This window comes from Chanos chanos, chromosome 5, assembly GCF_902362185.1.
Source record: "Chanos chanos chromosome 5, fChaCha1.1, whole genome shotgun sequence".
NCBI classification, from domain to species: Eukaryota; Metazoa; Chordata; class Actinopteri; order Gonorynchiformes; family Chanidae; genus Chanos; species Chanos chanos.
Genome location: NC_044499.1, coordinates 27,019,408 through 27,039,228, shown reverse-complemented (window position 1 = coordinate 27,039,228; position 19,821 = coordinate 27,019,408). Strand labels below are relative to the sequence as shown.

Here is a 19,821-nt window from a genome sequence, read left to right as displayed (position 1 = left end):
CATAGTACAAAAACTGCTCTAGTTAAGGTTTGAATGACTAACTCCTCAAAGCGCAGCTTTTATGACATGATGTCCTGATAATTAGGCTGCGAAGCATCATTGGCTTAAGTGGACAGGCACCCTTTTCGTTTAGCTCCAACTGTTACCAATTCACACATAAAAATGGTATGTCTTCTAAGCACACTCAGATGAAGAATAGTGTCTCTCAAATCCCTTGGGTCACTGCTTTTCTCGCTGTATATGTTCATTCTCACTGTGGATGGGCTCCTCCTGTTGAGTCCTGGTTTCCCCCAAGTTTTCATCCTGTCTCAGTCTAAGGGACATTTCATCCTGTCTCAGTCTTTTCATCCTGTCTCAGTCTAAAGGAAATTTCATCCTGTCTCAGTCTTTTCATCCTGTCTCAGTCTAAGGGAAATTTCATCCTGTCTCAGTCTTTTCACCCTGCCTCAGTCTAAGGGAAACTTCATCCTGTCTCAGTCTTTTCACCCTGTCTCAGTCTAAGGGACTTTTCATCCTGTCTTAGTCTAAGGGAAATTTCATCCTGTCTCAGTCTAAGGGACTTTTCATCCTGTCTCAGTCTAAGGGAGTTTTCCTTGCCACTATCAGCTCAGGCTTGCTCACAGGGGGCATCGGTTCTGTGTATCCACTAAAGCTGCTTTGTGACAAAAAGTGCTATACAAGTAGAACTAACGAATTGAAATAAGTAAATTTAAATTGTAGTAACTTCAATATTTTTCAAGCCAGTTCTAAAAACAAAGGAAAAAAAAAAAGGAAAGAGGAGTACAACAATATTTTTCAAGACAAACAATAAGTAGCGAATTAGTGTACCGGATGCTGTTTTATGAACTTCATGTTTGCATTCTTTAATAGCAATAAGAGTGATACATGCATTTGTTAAAAAGATAATGGCTTCTACACAAATCTTTTCTAAAGAAAATGAGGAAGACAGCAAAACTCAAAGACATCAAAACTGAGAACAAATCCATGTGTAGTTTTTATTAGGTGTTTTTTGTTTGTTTGTTTTTTTTTTTTAGTTATGTATTACAACAGCAATGAGGGACACAATATATATAGCTCTAAATATTCCCGTCACCCGCCATTCAGTTTATATAGATAGTGCAACATGAACCAGAGTGGGCTGACCCATTTTGATTTTAAGGTAAGCAAGAAAATAAAAACAAGTCCATGGAAGTTTTGCAGTATGTCAATACAGAATAAGCAGGATGGTAGCAGTTTAGTTTCAGTCATAAGGTTCAAACTGGCAGTTGGGCACAGGAACCCATGATTCTGAGGTTTACAGTATATTGGCATTTTTGGGCATGTCAGTCAGGTCAGTTTTGCAGGTCATGTGGTTAACATAAATCTGGGACTGACATTATGGATTCACAGATATCCCTCCTTTCGAAACTGCTCGTGCAAGATGTCCTTATATTCATCAAAGCCACCGTCTACTCGATGGACTTTTCCTCCCTCACATACCCAGAGTTCCTTACATACTTGCCGAATGAGTCGCTCATCATGAGACACCAGCACGACACCACCCTGAGGGAGAGAGAGAGGTTAAGGCACTGTTTTTCCTTAAAAGAAACAAAGCATCGTATCAGATACAAAATGGACCCAACACAGGGACATCATAAAGTTGAGCTGGGTAACTGGTTAAAACCCAAGAATAGATTAATATGTCGATTTACTATAGAACGGGCTTATGTATACAGAAACCTGCCTTACATTAGGAACACCTTTAATTTACTACCTATACTTTTTAAGATACTGGAGATCTGTTCAAACTCCCTGAGAGAATGGTAGAGTGCACTGTTGTCATATTGTTCCCCCAAAAAGGATACATACCAAACCTGACAAATATGAGAAATTTTGGGCCAGGGGGTTGTTAATGTCTTTTTGCCGTGTTTGTACGTTCATATTGTTAAATTAAATTAAGAGACCATCTAAGACCACAGGTGTCATCTCTGAGGGGAGTCACACTCCTGAGGACACAGGACACGGTCCTCTGCAACACTCAGTAATGAGTGATGAACAAAGGTTCATAAAACATACCTTCCACAATGGACAGCGCTGTGAAATTCATGATAGACACTTAATATATTGGATGCTCTCAACAGAAGTATGCCAAAAGCACAGTCCAATACTGTGGTGCAGCATTTCATTGCAGTGCTGTCTTAACATTAATTCTGCAGTAAACAACAAAATCTCCACAACACTAGCACGGCAAGAACGCTCAGAACCTCACATGATATTTAAACCAAAGAGCATACACACAACTGGAATATTGCCTCTTTTACAGTCACAGAGGCACCAGGTAAACTCCTCTACTAAAGCCAAGCTTAAATTGATTTTCACAAGTTTCTTGTTGTATCCTAAAATAAAGGGCCAGAGGGTGTCTATGGGTGTGCTCTGCGATCATTAGTTACCTAGTTGTCTGATAATTATGAACTAAAAAGCCATTATATTCATTCTTAAATGTAAACATTTAAGAAGTTTTTCGATCAGGCTTTTGATCACAGCAAAGCACAGAGACTGCTCTGGTTAATCTGAACATTGACTAACTTCTGTTATCTGACCATGGCTGCACATCTGCGCTTGAGCTACATTCAAGTGTAGCACTTGATAAAATAGACTATGCTATTATTTTAGATAGGCTGTTAAACTTCACTGGCATAAGTGGTTAAACTCAGTTGGCTAAAATCTTACTTCAGTAATTTTTACAAATTTATATATGTCCTCTGATCATAGTCAGGCACAGTATGGTGTCCCTAAAACCTAAGCTCTCTGGGCCTCTGCTCTTCTCACTGTATACGCTGTCTCTTGGTGGTATTATTCATAAATATAGAATCATATCATTTAGGAAAGAAAATTCCTCAAGGCACAAGACACCAGATATTGGATGACTTGTGGTGTCTACCTGCTATACTCTGAGAGGACCAAAAGTCTGTTTCTTGGTCATTCAGCTGCAAGAAGCAAACTGATTATGCACTGAAATATAGTGGCTTCTCCATTGTTTGTGACAACTGTCAAAAATTCTAGTGTTAGTAATATCTCTGATCTTTCATTTGATCCCAACATTGCTCCTCTTGACTTTTCTGATAGATGTATAAGTATTCTCATTCCCTTCAATAATATAATAACAAGAACTATTCCAGACCTCCTAGAGTTTGGCTCCTCTCAAGGTTTCTTCCCATTTAAGCCAGAGAGAGATTTTCCTAGCCATTGTAGGCTTAGAGTTAGTCTACTAGCAGTTTCAGGTGTTCCGGCATTCTAGTGTTCAACATCTGCTATAAGTATCTGCTATTGTCATCGATGGGATCGAATGTCCTGCATAAGCAAGCATCTTCAACATATGATAAGATTTACTTTTCATCAGCCACCTTTTATGTCTTGGTAGACTCATCAGAGTACACATATACCTACATCAATGCAAATGCATAACATTAAGCAGAAGGCTGCCATTCTTTATGATGAAGAGCCGGCAGAGTCATCTTAATGTGCAAAACCTGAGATGCTGCACTGGCTTTTGTCCACTAACTCAGTGCATCTGACACTTCACTCAAACTACAAAAAGTTTTATTTAGAGATCAAGCAAGAATACAAACAAAGTTGTCATGCAAAACATCTTGTGCATATGAGCAGGTTCTGAATTAGAAAGACTGGAAGTATTGTACCAGTAGTAAAATGATGTTGACCATAGAACATCTTGAACCATAATTAAGATCAGTAATGAAGACAGTCGCCTTCCCCTCAGAAACTCAAGATTGAGCAAATTGATTGAGCAAATTCAATTCTAAGAGAAATTTGCCTATACTTTCAGCAAACTGCTACAGAATTTAATCAGTAACACAAAAACAGTCCCAGAGATGCTGGATGTCTGTTTAAGCTCCTTAAACAATGGGCAGGAATGAGTGGTCTCAGTGCCTTGAAATATTTAGGAACAACATAAATTTTTAGTCCCTCAAACATTTGCGACCCAACTATTTAAAACAACACCTAAAAGATGAAAGACTTATAGAAATGCCCTTACTTTAAATTTATTTAGTGCTTTTGCCAGCGCTTCAATTGTTTCCATATCCAGGTGGTTAGTCGGCTCGTCAAGTATGTAGAAGTTTGGGCTGAAAGGCAGATTGAGAGAAAAAGTGAGACTGGGAAGGAGTGAGATGGACTCTAGATTGATCATGGAGAGAAAGTGGCTTACCATGGCATGGTCATCTGAGCAAAAGCCACACGACTCTTCTGTCCTCCTGACAAACTAGCTACTGGCCGTGTTGCCAATTCTCCAGAAATGCCATAAGAGCCCAGCTGATGCCTGTATTCTTCCTCAGAACGACCTGAAAATGTAAGATAACACAAGCTATTATAAGTGAAGAGTTCATTTACTTGTGTAGAATAACTTTCACTGTGTTTCTGCAGATTGTACTTCACATCTAGCACCTCATAGTTCTTAAAACCAACCTGTGCAGTGGTGAGCTGCAAGCCATATATCTGAAGGTAATTCTGTGGATCTGTCTTTGCCATGTCATGCTAAGAGATCATTTCTAAACTTTTAAATTTTGGGGGGTTTAAACAAATGTGACCCGGCGGGAGAAGACCCTCCATATCGCGGCCACGTCAACTTAACAGGAAAGCACAAAAACCGCCAAGAATCAGCATTTCATCAAAAGTGAGATAGTGATGGATTCAAATTCCTGATTTTTGAAACTGAAAGTGATTTGTAAATATGAAAAAAAAAAAAAGAAAAAGAAATATCGAGGCAAGTTTTCTCTCCGAGAACTGACAGGAGAGAAAACGTTTCCTATTATGTTGTATTATTAAAGCAAGCACTCGCATATTGTATGCTTCTGTCTTTTGATACAGTCATGCAGTTCAAGATCACCCTCTCACATTCGCTGTGATGTCAACTTGCAATACAAAGCAATTATGATACGTAATTTAAGTAATGCTGGATTTGTCACTGAAACCAGAAGGAATGTCCCTCTTCTGTGGTGGGAGTTTTGATAGCTTTTCTTCTTTTGTGGCGTAGTAACGCAATGCTGAGCCTAGCCAATCATTGTAGCTGAAACAATTGCCCAAGGCCATGTATTCCCTCCAGGTAGTCCTCCAACTATTCAAATGCAAATGAGCACTCACACCACCCACAAGAACAATGGAAACGATTTTCCAGCCATCAGCAGCCATTAGTCCTCAAGGCTTTTAGAGGCAATTGCATACTGGGATAGCTTGTTAGTCAGAGCTGAGTAGGTGAAAAAGGCTGATTTCTCAGAACTGTGGTTTGCAAAATCCTAATTTTCTATTGACCAAAGTATTTGGTCAATCTCAGAAAGTGATACCTTAGCTCTGAATCTGTACTTTAGTATAGTGATTAAAAAAAAAAAAGAATTATGAATGTGCCCCTAAAACATGTGATCGGTCACAAATGAATCAATGGCTAGCAGCCAAACTGTGTAACTAAGGTTGGTTTCAATATGGTTATAACTTGCCTACACAACAATAAGACTTCTTTTCCTGTAACTTGATAAGTATTTAAAATGATTTTACTTCCTCCAAGATCTCACCAAATGCCCGTTTCTTGGACAAGACAGTGAACTGAACTCAACAAATTCATAGTCCTTCTGAATCAAACAACAATTTCCTATGGCAAATTTAATACTAACCAAATCTATGTTGCCCTCTGTATCTGCTCTCTATCAAATGGGAAGAAATAAGGCAGAACACAAAGCTAGAAACTACATATGATTTGATTATAGCTGGTATTATTACTTGGAATGTCCTCATAAGAAAAGGTTGAACACTCATTTCTTCTTCTCTGGCTTTCTACATGGAGAGTTGAATGTTTAGTTATTTGTCCATCAGTAGCGATATTTTCACATGTTAAAAGTCTAGGCTAAATGCTATGTTGACAGGGAGGATCACTGGACTGTTATATGATAATGGAGGTAAAGATTTATTGATTGATCGATTGATTGATTTTTAACTTAAGCTCTTTTTTTTTTTCTTTTGTTTTTTTCTTTTTCTTTTTACAGATACAGCTAGATCACAGGAATTGTGGAGAGGAATATCCATACCATTCACGATTTAAGCTTTTTCTTACTAAGAGTAATGTTAATCATAATTTGAGCCCGGTATGGCTTTTCTTTCGCTTTTAATTTCTCACTGTGAGAGAATATAAGCACCATGCATACCATGCCATGCATGTTTGCTTTAGCTGACAATTACAACAGCTTTAATGACAATTGTTGGTTCTCATTTTGCAGTTGGAGTGCTTTCTGCCAAAATGGCATGCAAGAGCAACAGTCTCAAATGGACCGGAGAAAAATGTTAAAACTCCAAGAACTTCTGTTAGAGCCAAAGCTGTCTCTTTCTCATTCAGAAACTTAGACAGCAAGAACTGCTTGGTAATTTGGGAGATGATTGGACTGTCTTGTGTGTACAGACAACGGTACGCAATGCGCTGTCCAAAGACTTGGGTATGTGCATGTCCATTTTTATAAATATAGCTGCAAGCAGCGATGGGGGGGCCAAGCAGCCCAGCAGGGCACAGTCGACATGGCAACTTAATGTGATCACGTTAAAAGTGTGGTTTTAAGCACTGATATCAAGTTATCACAACTGATCTGACACAAGAGTCAGTTTTGCTAAGAAAAACAGATGAACACTTAAGATGCAAAAAGATATCTTTGCTTATTGCGGCACCCCCAGTGGTCAAATGAAACAATTTTTTTGCACATCCTCAGGAAGGTGTCCCGAGTCCACATACCAAGTTTGGTGTCACATTACAGATTAGTTGAGGTATGCCCTTACTTACTGTTTGGCGGCTTAGCCCCTGATTTTGATCGGCTGTAATGGGTGAATGCATTCGTCAATCAAAAAGCCAACGAATAACTTTTGTTCGGCTTGCTCTGAAGATCATCTGTGCCAATTTTGGTGAAGATTGGACAAACTTTGTGGCCTGTGATAAATTTTTAAACTTTTCCATAAACTCCAAAATGGTGCCCGCATCAATTAGGCTGACATGACAAGTTGCTATGTGTCGGCCTTGGATCCTCCCATAGCATCACCAGACATGTGAATCAGTTATTTAAGGCAGACATATCAACAGTTACTGGCCAAAGTGCATTTTTGCTTATTGCAGTGGTCAAATGATGCCGAATTGTTTGCGCTGCCTGAGTTCAATCTGTCCTGTTTCCAAGACACATGATGGACAAGTGACCTGCTGCTTTTTTTGAAGCCACAGCGATACAAAAATAGCCTGTCTTCTTCTCACTAACAGATGCTGATTGGACTGTTAGTGTACACCAACATAATCCACTCTCTGTCACATACAAGTTACATTAGCTTAAGTATATAAGAACAATAATTTATTGACAATGCCTTGTATCAAAATTACTAACTTATATGTATAAATCTCAAGGAAAGCACAATGCGCAAAAATTAAACATCTTTAATAAATTTATGTACAATTCTGGTTCAGAAATTTTTCTATCCCTTTTTACCATTCTTAGAAATGATGAATAAAATCTGTACAAGAATCAAGGCATACCAATACCAAATATATAACAGGATGCACAGTACCTGGGAACTTACCAATACTGAATATATAACAGGATGCACAGTACCTGGGAATTTATTGAGCAGCAGTTCTACTGAAGAGACATTGAGATCCAGTTGATCCACATGATGCTGACTGAAATAGCCAATCTTCAGATTTCTGTACCAAGAGAGACATCATGAATATATTTACAAGCCTGATTAAATCTCAGTCTGCACCCATGTGCACCACATGTTAGGGCTGCAACAACACTGAAATTGCATCGACATCAATATTTAAACTGACGCATCATATTTTTTATTTTTATAAATCTACCTTTTTGATTTCTAAAACGCTTCAATTCATTATAACAAATGTGCTTCTTAAATATCACTACGTAATTGCCATTAGGGCTGCCACTACTCCACTATTCTTGTGTGGATTAAATCGATTAATCTGTCAACTAATCGAGTTGAATAATCCATAGATTAATCGACAGAAGAATAGTTGTCAGTGGCAGCCCCAGCAGCAATTACACAGTGATATTGAAGAAACATATTTGTCATAATGAATTGAAGCATTTTAGAAATCAAAATGGTAAATTCATAAAAATAAAAAAAGATGTGTTGGTCTAAAATATTGACGTTGACACATTTTCAGCGTTGACGTAATCGATTATGTCAATTAATCGTTGCAGCCCTACTAGATGCCCCTACGTGCATAAGCGTTGTGCTTCACCTGTGGGCATGCCTAATGCCAGTGACCGGTGTCAGTTCCCCCATCAGAAGCTTCAATACTGTGGACTTTCCTGCTCCATTCTCCCCCACCTTTGACGGGCAAAAAAGTAAAGATGGATTGAACATTGACGCTAGAGAAAGGCACAATCACATTCTGATTTAAATGTGTCATTTAAAAGGTCACTGTTAGAGCAGTCTAAGCACATACAATGCAGATGCGAGACTCCAGGTCAGCAGACACACAGAGCCCAGTAAAGAGGGGATGGTCAGGACTGTAGTAGAACTCAACCTCGTCCAGCTGAAGGATTGGTGGAGACAGCTTTTCGAAATTATCTGGAAATCTGTTACATTGCAAATGAACAACCTGCTTGTGATTTTTAATTTTTTTTAAGTGTTACAATTTTCAGTGAGTAAGTGTTTGATCTTACCGTAAAATAACCTCAGATTCCTTTTCTACCGGTTTGAGTTCAGGACTGTGGGGGAAAAATAGGTGAAAGAGAGTGAAAATGCAGCAAGTGAATGTGAAAGTGAGTAGAAACAGATGAAAAAAAGTGACAGTGAACTCACAGTTTCTCCAGAAGCTTCAGTTTGCTCTGCACCTGCGCAGCTCTGTTGGCATTGTACCTGAACCTGTCTATAAACACCTGTGAGATGCGACAATGCCCTCAACAAGTCAGTCTCTTAGAACTGAACAGGAGACAAATGCAGCAAAGCAAGAACTGCTCAAAAACTGCTCTATATATTCACATCAAACTTCGCTTGTAAACAGATTTCTTTTTCAAAGCTGATTGTCATTAATATGGTATCATTCTTCTGATGTTTTCATAATTTTTTCTGTCTGCTGAAATAAAATGATAGAATATATCAGCACATCTTTCTGTAACTTCTCCTTTCTCCTTTCAGTAAAAGCATTTTAAAAGTAATACAAAGTACCAACAGGTGCTACACAAGATATTACTGATGATACCTAAGGGCAAACATAACAGAATACCTTCTATTAGCAGCCATCTTAACCCTGCCCAAACCCTAACAGATTTCTCTGATATTTCAGCTCCATATTGCTGATCTGAATTAGCCAAGGCATATTTAAAACTGTTTGACCAAACTTATTTGATTGTTTGACAGCCTTGTTCATTAATCAAAATGCCATCAAATAATCCTGGTATGTTGAACTAAGTGAAATGTAAAGTGACTTAGAAAATTTGTGTGCTGGGTGTATTATTACATAAAACCCCTTTTTTGGTTATGAAAGTAACAGACTAAAGATAATGTGTTTTGCTCTGTTATGAGACGCAGTAGGCAACACTACCTGTATGTGTTCTCTATACTGTAACTGAGCTTCATATTCTCTTTGTTGGTTCTTTAGTCGGTCTTCTTTGGTTTTGACAAAGTTCTCGTAGTTGCCTCGATAACTCTCCAAGCGTTGTGAGTGCAGGTGGATGATATCGGTCACCACGGCGTTTAGGAAGTTCCGGTCATGGGAAACGACCAGGATGGTGGACTGCCAAGTCTTAACCAGTAGAAAAAAAGATAAACATCATCGCAAAATAAAACAAAAAACAAAACCAGAGCTCCAGCTGTGTCATCTTTACATCCCTCACATTCACCTGTGAAAGTCAGTGCATTTCAGGATAAACAAAGAAAAACTGAGATTAGAGGAATTTCCCTGGGAACAGCTGGCAAACAAGTGTGTTTGAAGGTGTGGTGATCTCAACCCTCTCCCTCTTAGACATGATATTGTCAACAGTGTGTTGACATGACAGTCCAACATTTATTTGACATCTTCTTACGAAATCAAGAGTTAAGTATACACCACGTAAACAACATGTCATCACTGAGGGGTTAACATGCTAAGCTGAACACTATGTCTAATTCTACCCAAAACTATCAGTGACCATCAACCATCAGTGACTGCTGCTAAATTAGAGGGATCTGGGTCATCCACTGAGGGAAGCAAATGTGGGACACACCTCTGCTCTGTTACACATAACCTTAACACTATAAGTGCTGAGTGCCGGTCATTTGACCACTGTGATGTCTTACTGGAAGCGCTGTGCTGGTTTGACCCACTTATACCTAGAAGCTCCGAGCGGCGGTCACCTGATCACTGTGACCAAAATAATTAATTCTTTGCACTCGATCAAATTCCAGGACCCTCCTTTCATGACTTTTCCTAGATTTGTGCGTGCTACCACCTAGCAGGGTTCGCGCAAGTACTTTTCCTTATCCGTCCTGTGTCCGGAAAGAATTTATTTTACCGGACAAATTTGAAACTTAATGTTGCAAACGCAAATATAATGTACACCTAGGTTGACGAAAGAATTACAACGGCCTCTAATCAGTTTATATATCAGTACTTTGTCAGTATATATATATATATATATATATATATATATATATATATATATATATATATATATATACACACACACACACACACATACACACACACACATATACATATATGTATAAACCGAAATGATGACAATAACTTAATTTAATCACGTAAGTAATCATATGACATCAGCAACAAAAATTTACAAGGCTGAAATGCAAAAGTTTTACAAAGCAGATAAACGTATAATAAGCGGATTTTTGTTTCATGTACATGGCCATAACTAATTGTTATATGACATAGATAGTTTGCAGGAATTTTGCAAATGGCAATTTATTCAATATAATAACACCCTTTGAGGGCAACTGGAAGGTGATAAAAGGAGACGACTGCATGGGCGGGGCTGTTATGATCATTGTATTTGCAATAGTATTTCTGAGACATCAAGAGCTATAAATTAGTCCACAGGTATGTCTACAGCTCAATGTGTAGTGGGGTGGCCACACAGTTTGGGCGGTTGCACAGTGCATTAAATACAATGATTCGGAGTGCTCGATATACCCCACAGCAAGTGTTGGAGCTGCTGAGTAATATCAATGAGATGGAATTGGAGGGCGAACAATGTGAGGTGTCGGATGGAGATGATGAGCGCAAGTGCAGAAGTGAATTCAATCTGAACCTTGAATCTGATTCAGGTTCAGAATAAGACTGAAACTGAGTGTGCTGGGGGCTCATTTCAAGAGGCTAGAGATGGCACAGTATGGGCTGAACCAACTGCTGGCAACCCTCGGGGCAGAGTGCGAGAGTGCAATATAATGAGAGAAACCCCAGGGCTCACACGTTATGCCAAGGACAGTATTACAAGTCCACTAAGCAGTTCACTGTGTTTGACTGACACAGAAATGTGGGAAAAGATTAAATAATACACTCAGGAAGCTACAATCGGAAGCTGACCTAAATAACGCTGATAAATTAAAACTGACAGCTGATGAACTAAAAGCATTCATGAGTCTCCTCTATTTGAAAGGTAGTATGGGCAGTAAAAGCATGAACCTGGATGAGTACTGGTCTGCTGACTTGGGAAATCCCATTTTCAAAGAGACAATGTCTCGGCAGAAATTTCGATATCCATGCGCTTTGATGACAAGAACACAAGGGCTGCCCGCCTCGTGACAGATAAATTTGCTATGATGTCCGAGATTTTCGATAAATTTGTGAAAAACAGTATTGCCTCTTACACACCCGGTGAGAGCATAACTGTAGATGAACAACTGTTCTCTATCAAGTTGCACTGTCATTTCACACAGTACATGGCCAATAAACCGGACCAATTTGGTATCAAATTCTGGGTTGCAGCTGATGTCGAAACAAAATACATGCTGAATGCAATTCCCTATCTAGGGAAAAATGACAGTAGGCCGGCTGGTCAGCGGCTGCGTCTCATGGAGCCTTTCCTGGGTAAAGGAAGAAATGTCACGACAGAGAATTTCTTCACCTCACTGGTACTGGCAAACAATTTTTTGGAGAACAAAACCACAGTTGTTGGCACAATGAATAAAAACAGACGAGAGATGCCCCTTTGTACACAGGCACAGTCTGAAAGATTTTTCACTAAGGTGCTGAGGGCTGGAAAAGTTACACTCACCATTTACCAGGTAAAGCCAAAGAAAAATGTTTGCATCCTGAGCACAATGCATCAGACATTTTCAATCGATAATGGTGCAAAGAAATTGCCTGAAACAATTTCCTTCTTTAATAGCACTAAAGTTGGCGCTGATGTTATGGATCAAATGGCACGGCTGTATTCGGTAAAGGGAGGCAGCCGCTGTTGGCCTGTGGCTGTGTTTTAAAACCTCCTAGACCTGGCTGCAATTACTGCACATGTTCTGTACAAACGGTGCATGAACGTCACCATAAGCAGAAGGAAATTTATTCTCGAGCTGGTAAAAGAGCTGTGTCTGCACCAGAAAATTGCAAAAGTAACGGGAGTGACAGCACGCAAACAACTTTTGCCTGGAACTCCTTCTCTGCCTGCGGAAAGGAGTTAGTGCCAAATCGGCAGATGTTCAGGGAACAAAACTTGTGACATCTGCCAGACATGTAAGCGACTTGTCTGTGGCAAATGCTCAAAGAACCCACCAAAGCTGTGCTTGGAATGTTGATAAAGTGATATATACATCCTGAGCACAGTTTGAAGGGAAGTGTAGGGGTCGTCAGGCCGTAAACCATATTACCCATAATTCCCTGCTTGACCGCATGGGTAATCTGTACCCATCTTCTCAGGTTTCACTGTAACGGTATTGGTTACAGCAATGGAGCAGATACAGTGATGACGCAATTTTCGCCATAAAACCGCGGAAAATTCCAAACTCTCTCTTTTTTCCGTTCTTTTCCACCTCTTTCCAGCCCCGCAATGCTGCAACTCAGCGGGTGTCTCTTTTCTCTGCCGAAGAAAAGGACAGCGTAACAAAGAAGCGAGACATTTGTACAACCAAAGTTTAATTTACTTGGAATTGGAGGGCGAACAATGTGAGGTGTCGGATGGAGATGATGAGCGCAAGTGCAGAAGTGAATTCAATCTGAACCTTGAATCTGATTCAGGTTCAGAATAAGACTGAAACTGAGTGTGCTGGGGGCTCATTTCAAGAGGCTAGAGATGGCACAGTATGGGCTGAACCAACTGCTGGCAACCCTCGGGGCAGAGTGCGAGAGTGCAATATAATGAGAGAAACCCCAGGGCTCACACGTTATGCCAAGGACAGTATTACAAGTCCACTAAGCAGTTCACTGTGTTTGACTGACACAGAAATGTGGGAAAAGATTAAATAATACACTCAGGAAGCTACAATCGGAAGCTGACCTAAATAACGCTGATAAATTAAAACTGACAGCTGATGAACTAAAAGCATTCATGAGTCTCCTCTATTTGAAAGGTAGTATGGGCAGTAAAAGCATGAACCTGGATGAGTACTGGTCTGCTGACTTGGGAAATCCCATTTTCAAAGAGACAATGTCTCGGCAGAAATTTCGATATCCATGCGCTTTGATGACAAGAACACAAGGGCTGCCCGCCTCGTGACAGATAAATTTGCTATGATGTCCGAGATTTTCGATAAATTTGTGAAAAACAGTATTGCCTCTTACACACCCGGTGAGAGCATAACTGTAGATGAACAACTGTTCTCTATCAAGTTGCACTGTCATTTCACACAGTACATGGCCAATAAACCGGACCAATTTGGTATCAAATTCTGGGTTGCAGCTGATGTCGAAACAAAATACATGCTGAATGCAATTCCCTATCTAGGGAAAAATGACAGTAGGCCGGCTGGTCAGCGGCTGCGTCTCATGGAGCCTTTCCTGGGTAAAGGAAGAAATGTCACGACAGAGAATTTCTTCACCTCACTGGTACTGGCAAACAATTTTTTGGAGAACAAAACCACAGTTGTTGGCACAATGAATAAAAACAGACGAGAGATGCCCCTTTGTACACAGGCACAGTCTGAAAGATTTTTCACTAAGGTGCTGAGGGCTGGAAAAGTTACACTCACCATTTACCAGGTAAAGCCAAAGAAAAATGTTTGCATCCTGAGCACAATGCATCAGACATTTTCAATCGATAATGGTGCAAAGAAATTGCCTGAAACAATTTCCTTCTTTAATAGCACTAAAGTTGGCGCTGATGTTATGGATCAAATGGCACGGCTGTATTCGGTAAAGGGAGGCAGCCGCTGTTGGCCTGTGGCTGTGTTTTAAAACCTCCTAGACCTGGCTGCAATTACTGCACATGTTCTGTACAAACGGTGCATGAACGTCACCATAAGCAGAAGGAAATTTATTCTCGAGCTGGTAAAAGAGCTGTGTCTGCACCAGAAAATTGCAAAAGTAACGGGAGTGACAGCACGCAAACAACTTTTGCCTGGAACTCCTTCTCTGCCTGCGGAAAGGAGTTAGTGCCAAATCGGCAGATGTTCAGGGAACAAAACTTGTGACATCTGCCAGACATGTAAGCGACTTGTCTGTGGCAAATGCTCAAAGAACCCACCAAAGCTGTGCTTGGAATGTTGATAAAGTGATATATACATCCTGAGCACAGTTTGAAGGGAAGTGTAGGGGTCGTCAGGCCGTAAACCATATTACCCATAATTCCCTGCTTGACCGCATGGGTAATCTGTACCCATCTTCTCAGGTTTCACTGTAACGGTATTGGTTACAGCAATGGAGCAGATACAGTGATGACGCAATTTTCGCCATAAAACCGCGGAAAATTCCAAACTCTCTCTTTTTTCCGTTCTTTTCCACCTCTTTCCAGCCCCGCAATGCTGCAACTCAGCGGGTGTCTCTTTTCTCTGCCGAAGAAAAGGACAGCGTAACAAAGAAGCGAGACATTTGTACAACCAAAGTTTAATTTACTTTCTCTCGCGCAGTTGCAACTTTAACTTCTACCGGCAAGTTACACTGTAACGCACACAGTAATCGACGGAAGAAAAGGCGACCGGATCCCTTTCTACTTCTTTAAATGTCGACGAACTAAATCAAGAACCCTTAAAGATCATCGGACGAGTAACGGAGCCCCGAAGATCTTCAAGTGACAAGGAAAGGAACTTCTCCCTGGACCTGCGAATCGCACTGCTCATCAGGCTACCAAAGACGCACCTTCGGTCGCCACGCAATGAGCTATTCAAAGTAAGGCTGGCATCTGGGCATACTTTAGTATTAAGATCACACGCAGTTAACGTGAAGAAAGTGTTATCATTTGAATTCTTTTATGATTTTAATGTACACGCTGTATTTCATGTACGATGCGTTTTTTAGCCGTTTATTATTTTCTTGTGAAGGATAGATCTGGCATGCGTTCTCTCTCTCTCTAACTCCCTTTTTCTGATTGCACACCTCCAACATTGGGATTGCAGCGTGACTTAAGGGTTGGGTAGAGTTGTTGAGTTTAGGGCCTACTTACTTGAGACTAGCTCTCAAGTTAGGCATTCTTTGGTCTCTCGCACACATGCGATTCTCGTTGCCACCCCCACTCTAGTTGGTGCCCAGCACACACGCTTGCGCACTAAATCCTCATACCACGCATACCTCTTGCTGTACACATGCGCACAGCCTCTCTCCCTTGCTCCTCCTCCTCTCTTCTGTGCGCCTGCGCACAGCCTCTCTCCAAAGAACTCCTCCCTCTCTCTTCAGTGCGCAGCTGGGCACACGCCCACATACACGCACGCGCTCTCTCTCTCTCGCTCTCTCTCTCACACACACACACACACTCACTCATCTCTGGTCTAACACTCATTCAGTTCTACACTGAATGCCTGTACATAGACTCATCACCATTTTGTTACCCTTTGATCATTCTATTTGCTGCTGATTATTGATTGTACCATATCAGTATTGGTTTGCCAAGTAGTATTGATTATGTTAATAAATAGTATCATTGAAATAAACTGTTGTCCTGTCTGTTTCTGCCGCAGTATCTACTGAATGCCAACCTCTGCCATCAAAGCACTCCCAATTACCTTCAACCTGGTTGTTCATGAGTGTTATGGGTTTAGTAGTGTAATTGCAATACATTAGTACTGCAATGCTCTCTAAGACTGTAGCACAGTGTTACAGCTAGCTTATCCCATTAATCTTAGTTGTTTAATTAATAAAATATTGAACATCGAAATTAATGGTTAATAAATTTTATGAGACTGATTTATGAGACTGATTTATAGATCCTACCACACCTACATCTTTTGGTGTCTCTGTGTTAGGATTGCAATTGCACCTACAGAAGAGACAGACAGGTTTGGAACTGAAACACTTTGGCCTTACTCTCCAGCGCCATTCAAAGCATTCTCACACTCTAAACTCTTGGACCGTACTCTTCGGTACTTACAAAACTGTTGGAAGGTGCAAAGGAGCACCTACATATAAAGGTATATCTTTAAAGGGGAAAAGAAATGCCTACACACACACACACACACACACACACACACACAAAATGTTGTCATTTTGGAAGCACAAAGCTGAATCCAACATTCATCAAGTTTACCATACCTGATGTAGCCAGCTACAATTACATAATAGTTTCAAAATTAAAGAGGTTTGCTTACAGCTTTCAAATATTAAAAAAAAATCATCTTGTAATGGGATGAAACTTACCTGTAAGTAGTTCTCCAGCCAAAGAATAGCTCTGACATCCAACATGTTGGTGGGCTCTGCGCAAGACACACATTACATACCACATGTTACATGTATTTTCAGCATAAAAGACCATGCACTATATTCAAAATGTCATGTTCACTTACCATCAAGCAATAAAAGGTCAGGCCTAAAACAACAGATCAAACAGAAAATGGTGACAAATCCAAGCTAAGCCAGCACCACAGAAACAGGATATTTTTAAACTGATAAACCACAGTATTAGGAAGGACAGACTTACTTGGCAAACAGGGCTCTGGCCAACGCTAACCTCATTCTCCAGCCACCTGAAAACTCCCTGGACAAAATACATATCACTCTCTTATTATAGGTAAAGTGAAACTAAAACTACAAAACATACCACTCTCCTATTATATGTAAAGTGAAACCAAAAAACAACTAAAACAAAACAAACATCATTGTCTTTCTACGAGTGGTGAAATTAAAACAAAATGCACATCACTGTCTTATTACAGGCAGTATATCGACAACAAAACAAGCATCGCTGTCTTATTACAGGCAGTGAAACTAAAACTTTGGGACATGTTGGTCTTTATAGACCAAACTCACTTGGTTGTCTGCTTCTGCATTTTAGGAGAAAACCCTAGACCTGCCAAAATGACAGAGGCTCTGGAAAGGTAAATAAAACAGACGGAGTGGGACTGAGAAGGTGAATATGTAAAAAAGATATATGATCTCATGCTTGATCAAGTTAAACCAGATATTCAAATAAAATGCACGACAGCAAAAAGGAAATAAAAAAGGGAATAAAAATGTCTTATACCTGGCAGGTGCCTTATCAGCTTCAATGTCCTCCAACTTAGCATAAATTTCTGACAGACGAATGCTCTCCTGACCATCTGCCCTGAGGGGAAGAAAAGACTCACATGCAGTAGGTGATTTGTTATTTTTTGATGGGGGGACGGCCCAATGGCCACTGACACTACTCTATAGAGTATACAGGGGCATGGCAAGTTAACAAGGGGGATGCGTTTTGGTCATTTTCTAACAAGGGGGATGGCATCCCCCCCTTATCCTCCTACAAAATGCCTACTGCTTACATGGATTAATTAAAAAAAAATTGTTTCTGCTTTACAAGGTCAAAGAACCACACAGACTCTTTATAAATCATAACTTCTGTGAAGTATGTAATGGTACTGCTTGGGCAACATTCCTTTCAACAAAGGAATTAATGTTGGAACAAATGAATGAATGAATAACTGTACACTGGTGTGTTTGTGGAAAGAACTGAGCTTAAAACAAACCACATTCTCTCCTTCCGCACAGTGGATGACATGACCCCTGCTTTCTCACATAAAAACAGTTTTCATCAGAAACACCACTTTAGCTGAGACCTGAACAAGTCCAGACACTCTCCTCTCCTGCATTCACAAGGCAATGACACTGTAGAATCCTTGAGATTGAACAAGCTCTCAATTGTTTCTTGGGTGGGCATGTCCCTTAGCCCCTTTGGCGGGATAGTTTTACCACCAGCTCACTGTTTCAAAATTTTGTAAACACTCTGCTTGGAACTCATCTATTTTTCATATCTTGTTCAGCACTGGCTTGGTTATTATTGTGTATCATGTACCTCTTAGTGAGGAGATCCAATATCACTGTACCTGTCAAATATATAGCTGTGGTCCTGTCTGTACTTTATAGTAGTCCCATAATATAATGTCCTGTCCACTATGTAATAAAACATGGCATGCTAATGAATGTTTATTATATGCTGTTTGTTTGCAAAAAAACACTTAGTTAGGCTCAGTTTACCGGATACAGTGCACATTGTTCGACAGGCTCTGACAGGCACAACCTTCTATTCCCTGTAGCTGTCACGATTACAGTTTTACTCAAGTAGCCAATACAGGCAGCCCCTTGTGTTTTTCTTCTCTGCAGTACTAAGTAATTCTACAAATGACAGAGTCTGATAACATACGTTCCGTTTGCAACGCGAGAATTTAGCAGGCACTCCTCCTTCAGCAACTCTTCTCTGATGTTGTCACTCTCCAAAACACTCTGCAGTGCTGGTGTGTCATCTCCTGCTACCTCCTGCTCCACGTGTAAGATAGAGATGTGAGGAGGTACACGCAGGCTACGACTTGCGAGCATCTTCAGCAGCGTGGTCTTACCAAGCCCATTACGGCCCACCAGTCCATAACGTCGGCCACTGGCTAAGGACAGTTCTGCTCCCTGTAACAGAGACCTGAAGCACAGTTCCCATCATTTAAGTACTTTATGTCGCGGACATAGGATGACATTCACCAGCTTCACCAGATAATTCCTCTCATCAATGAATGTTGAAAAGCATGAATATATTTACTGTTGAGTTAAACAAACAAATTTCACATTTAAATATGAGGCACACTCACACCAATGCTTTCTCACTTATTTCCCAATATAAAAGAACAACACTGATTGAGTAAGAGATACTTGTGCATTGTGATCTGGTGAGATATTTGGAGAGATATATAAGGTTGATGAAGCCCTAAGGGACAGGCCAGATGAGAAAAGGATGGACGTGTAAAGCCAGAGCAAATAAGTTGCTATAAAGCGTCTGAAGACCACTCACCGTTCCCCAAAGGATACATCAAAGTTCTCAATGCGAATATCATAGCTACGATTTTTCCCAGACATGTCCACACGATTGTCTTTCTTACTGCTAGCTTGACTAGCAGATGCCTCTTCCAAAACCCTCGAGAAACAGAAAGAAAGACCAAAATGACAGTTACATCACATTTGATATTCAGTGACACATTTGATACTCAGTGCATGACAGTTTTCTACAGTAGCTCAAGATAGAAAGTTCAGTCAACAAAGTAGGTGGTCCACACTAACCTGGGTAAATTTGTAAATGCATAATTATTTCTCCGTTAAGTGTTCTTATTGCGTTTGGATATATAACAGCTGTTTTTTTTTTTTTTGGTGTAAATTTGGTAAAACCTGGTCATCATTTGTAAGCCTAACTGACTTAAAAATGAAATTAGTCATATTTGCTTGCATGTATTTTTTAACAACATTAATTTGTT

General features: G+C 40.2%; 1 protein-coding gene across 2 annotated transcripts in view; it reads right to left on the bottom strand.

Moving 5' to 3' along the window:
• Positions 1-997: 997 nt before the first annotated feature.
• Positions 998-19,821, bottom strand: part of abcf3 (ATP-binding cassette, sub-family F (GCN20), member 3) — a 37,033-nt gene continuing 18,209 nt past the window's right edge. The window contains exons 6-21 of one of the 2 annotated variants that reach the window (XM_030775748.1): positions 19,365-19,487; positions 18,732-18,998; positions 17,577-17,657; positions 17,363-17,422; positions 17,034-17,090; positions 16,900-16,922; positions 16,754-16,809; positions 9,581-9,781; positions 8,839-8,915; positions 8,700-8,744; positions 8,480-8,612; positions 8,273-8,361; positions 7,623-7,714; positions 4,205-4,337; positions 4,034-4,121; positions 998-1,542 (exon numbers count right to left, since the gene is read on the bottom strand). In XM_030775748.1, the coding sequence (XP_030631608.1) occupies positions 1,384-1,542; positions 4,034-4,121; positions 4,205-4,337; positions 7,623-7,714; positions 8,273-8,361; positions 8,480-8,612; positions 8,700-8,744; positions 8,839-8,915; positions 9,581-9,781; positions 16,754-16,809; positions 16,900-16,922; positions 17,034-17,090; positions 17,363-17,422; positions 17,577-17,657; positions 18,732-18,998; positions 19,365-19,487 (1,684 nt within the window). In that variant the 3' untranslated portion in view covers positions 998-1,383. Of the gene's footprint in view, positions 1,543-4,033; positions 4,122-4,204; positions 4,338-7,622; positions 7,715-8,272; positions 8,362-8,479; positions 8,613-8,699; positions 8,745-8,838; positions 8,916-9,580; positions 9,782-16,753; positions 16,810-16,899; positions 16,923-17,033; positions 17,091-17,362; positions 17,423-17,576; positions 17,658-18,731; positions 18,999-19,364; positions 19,488-19,821 lie in introns of those variants that run through there. The other variant, XM_030775749.1, reaches the window with a different exon arrangement.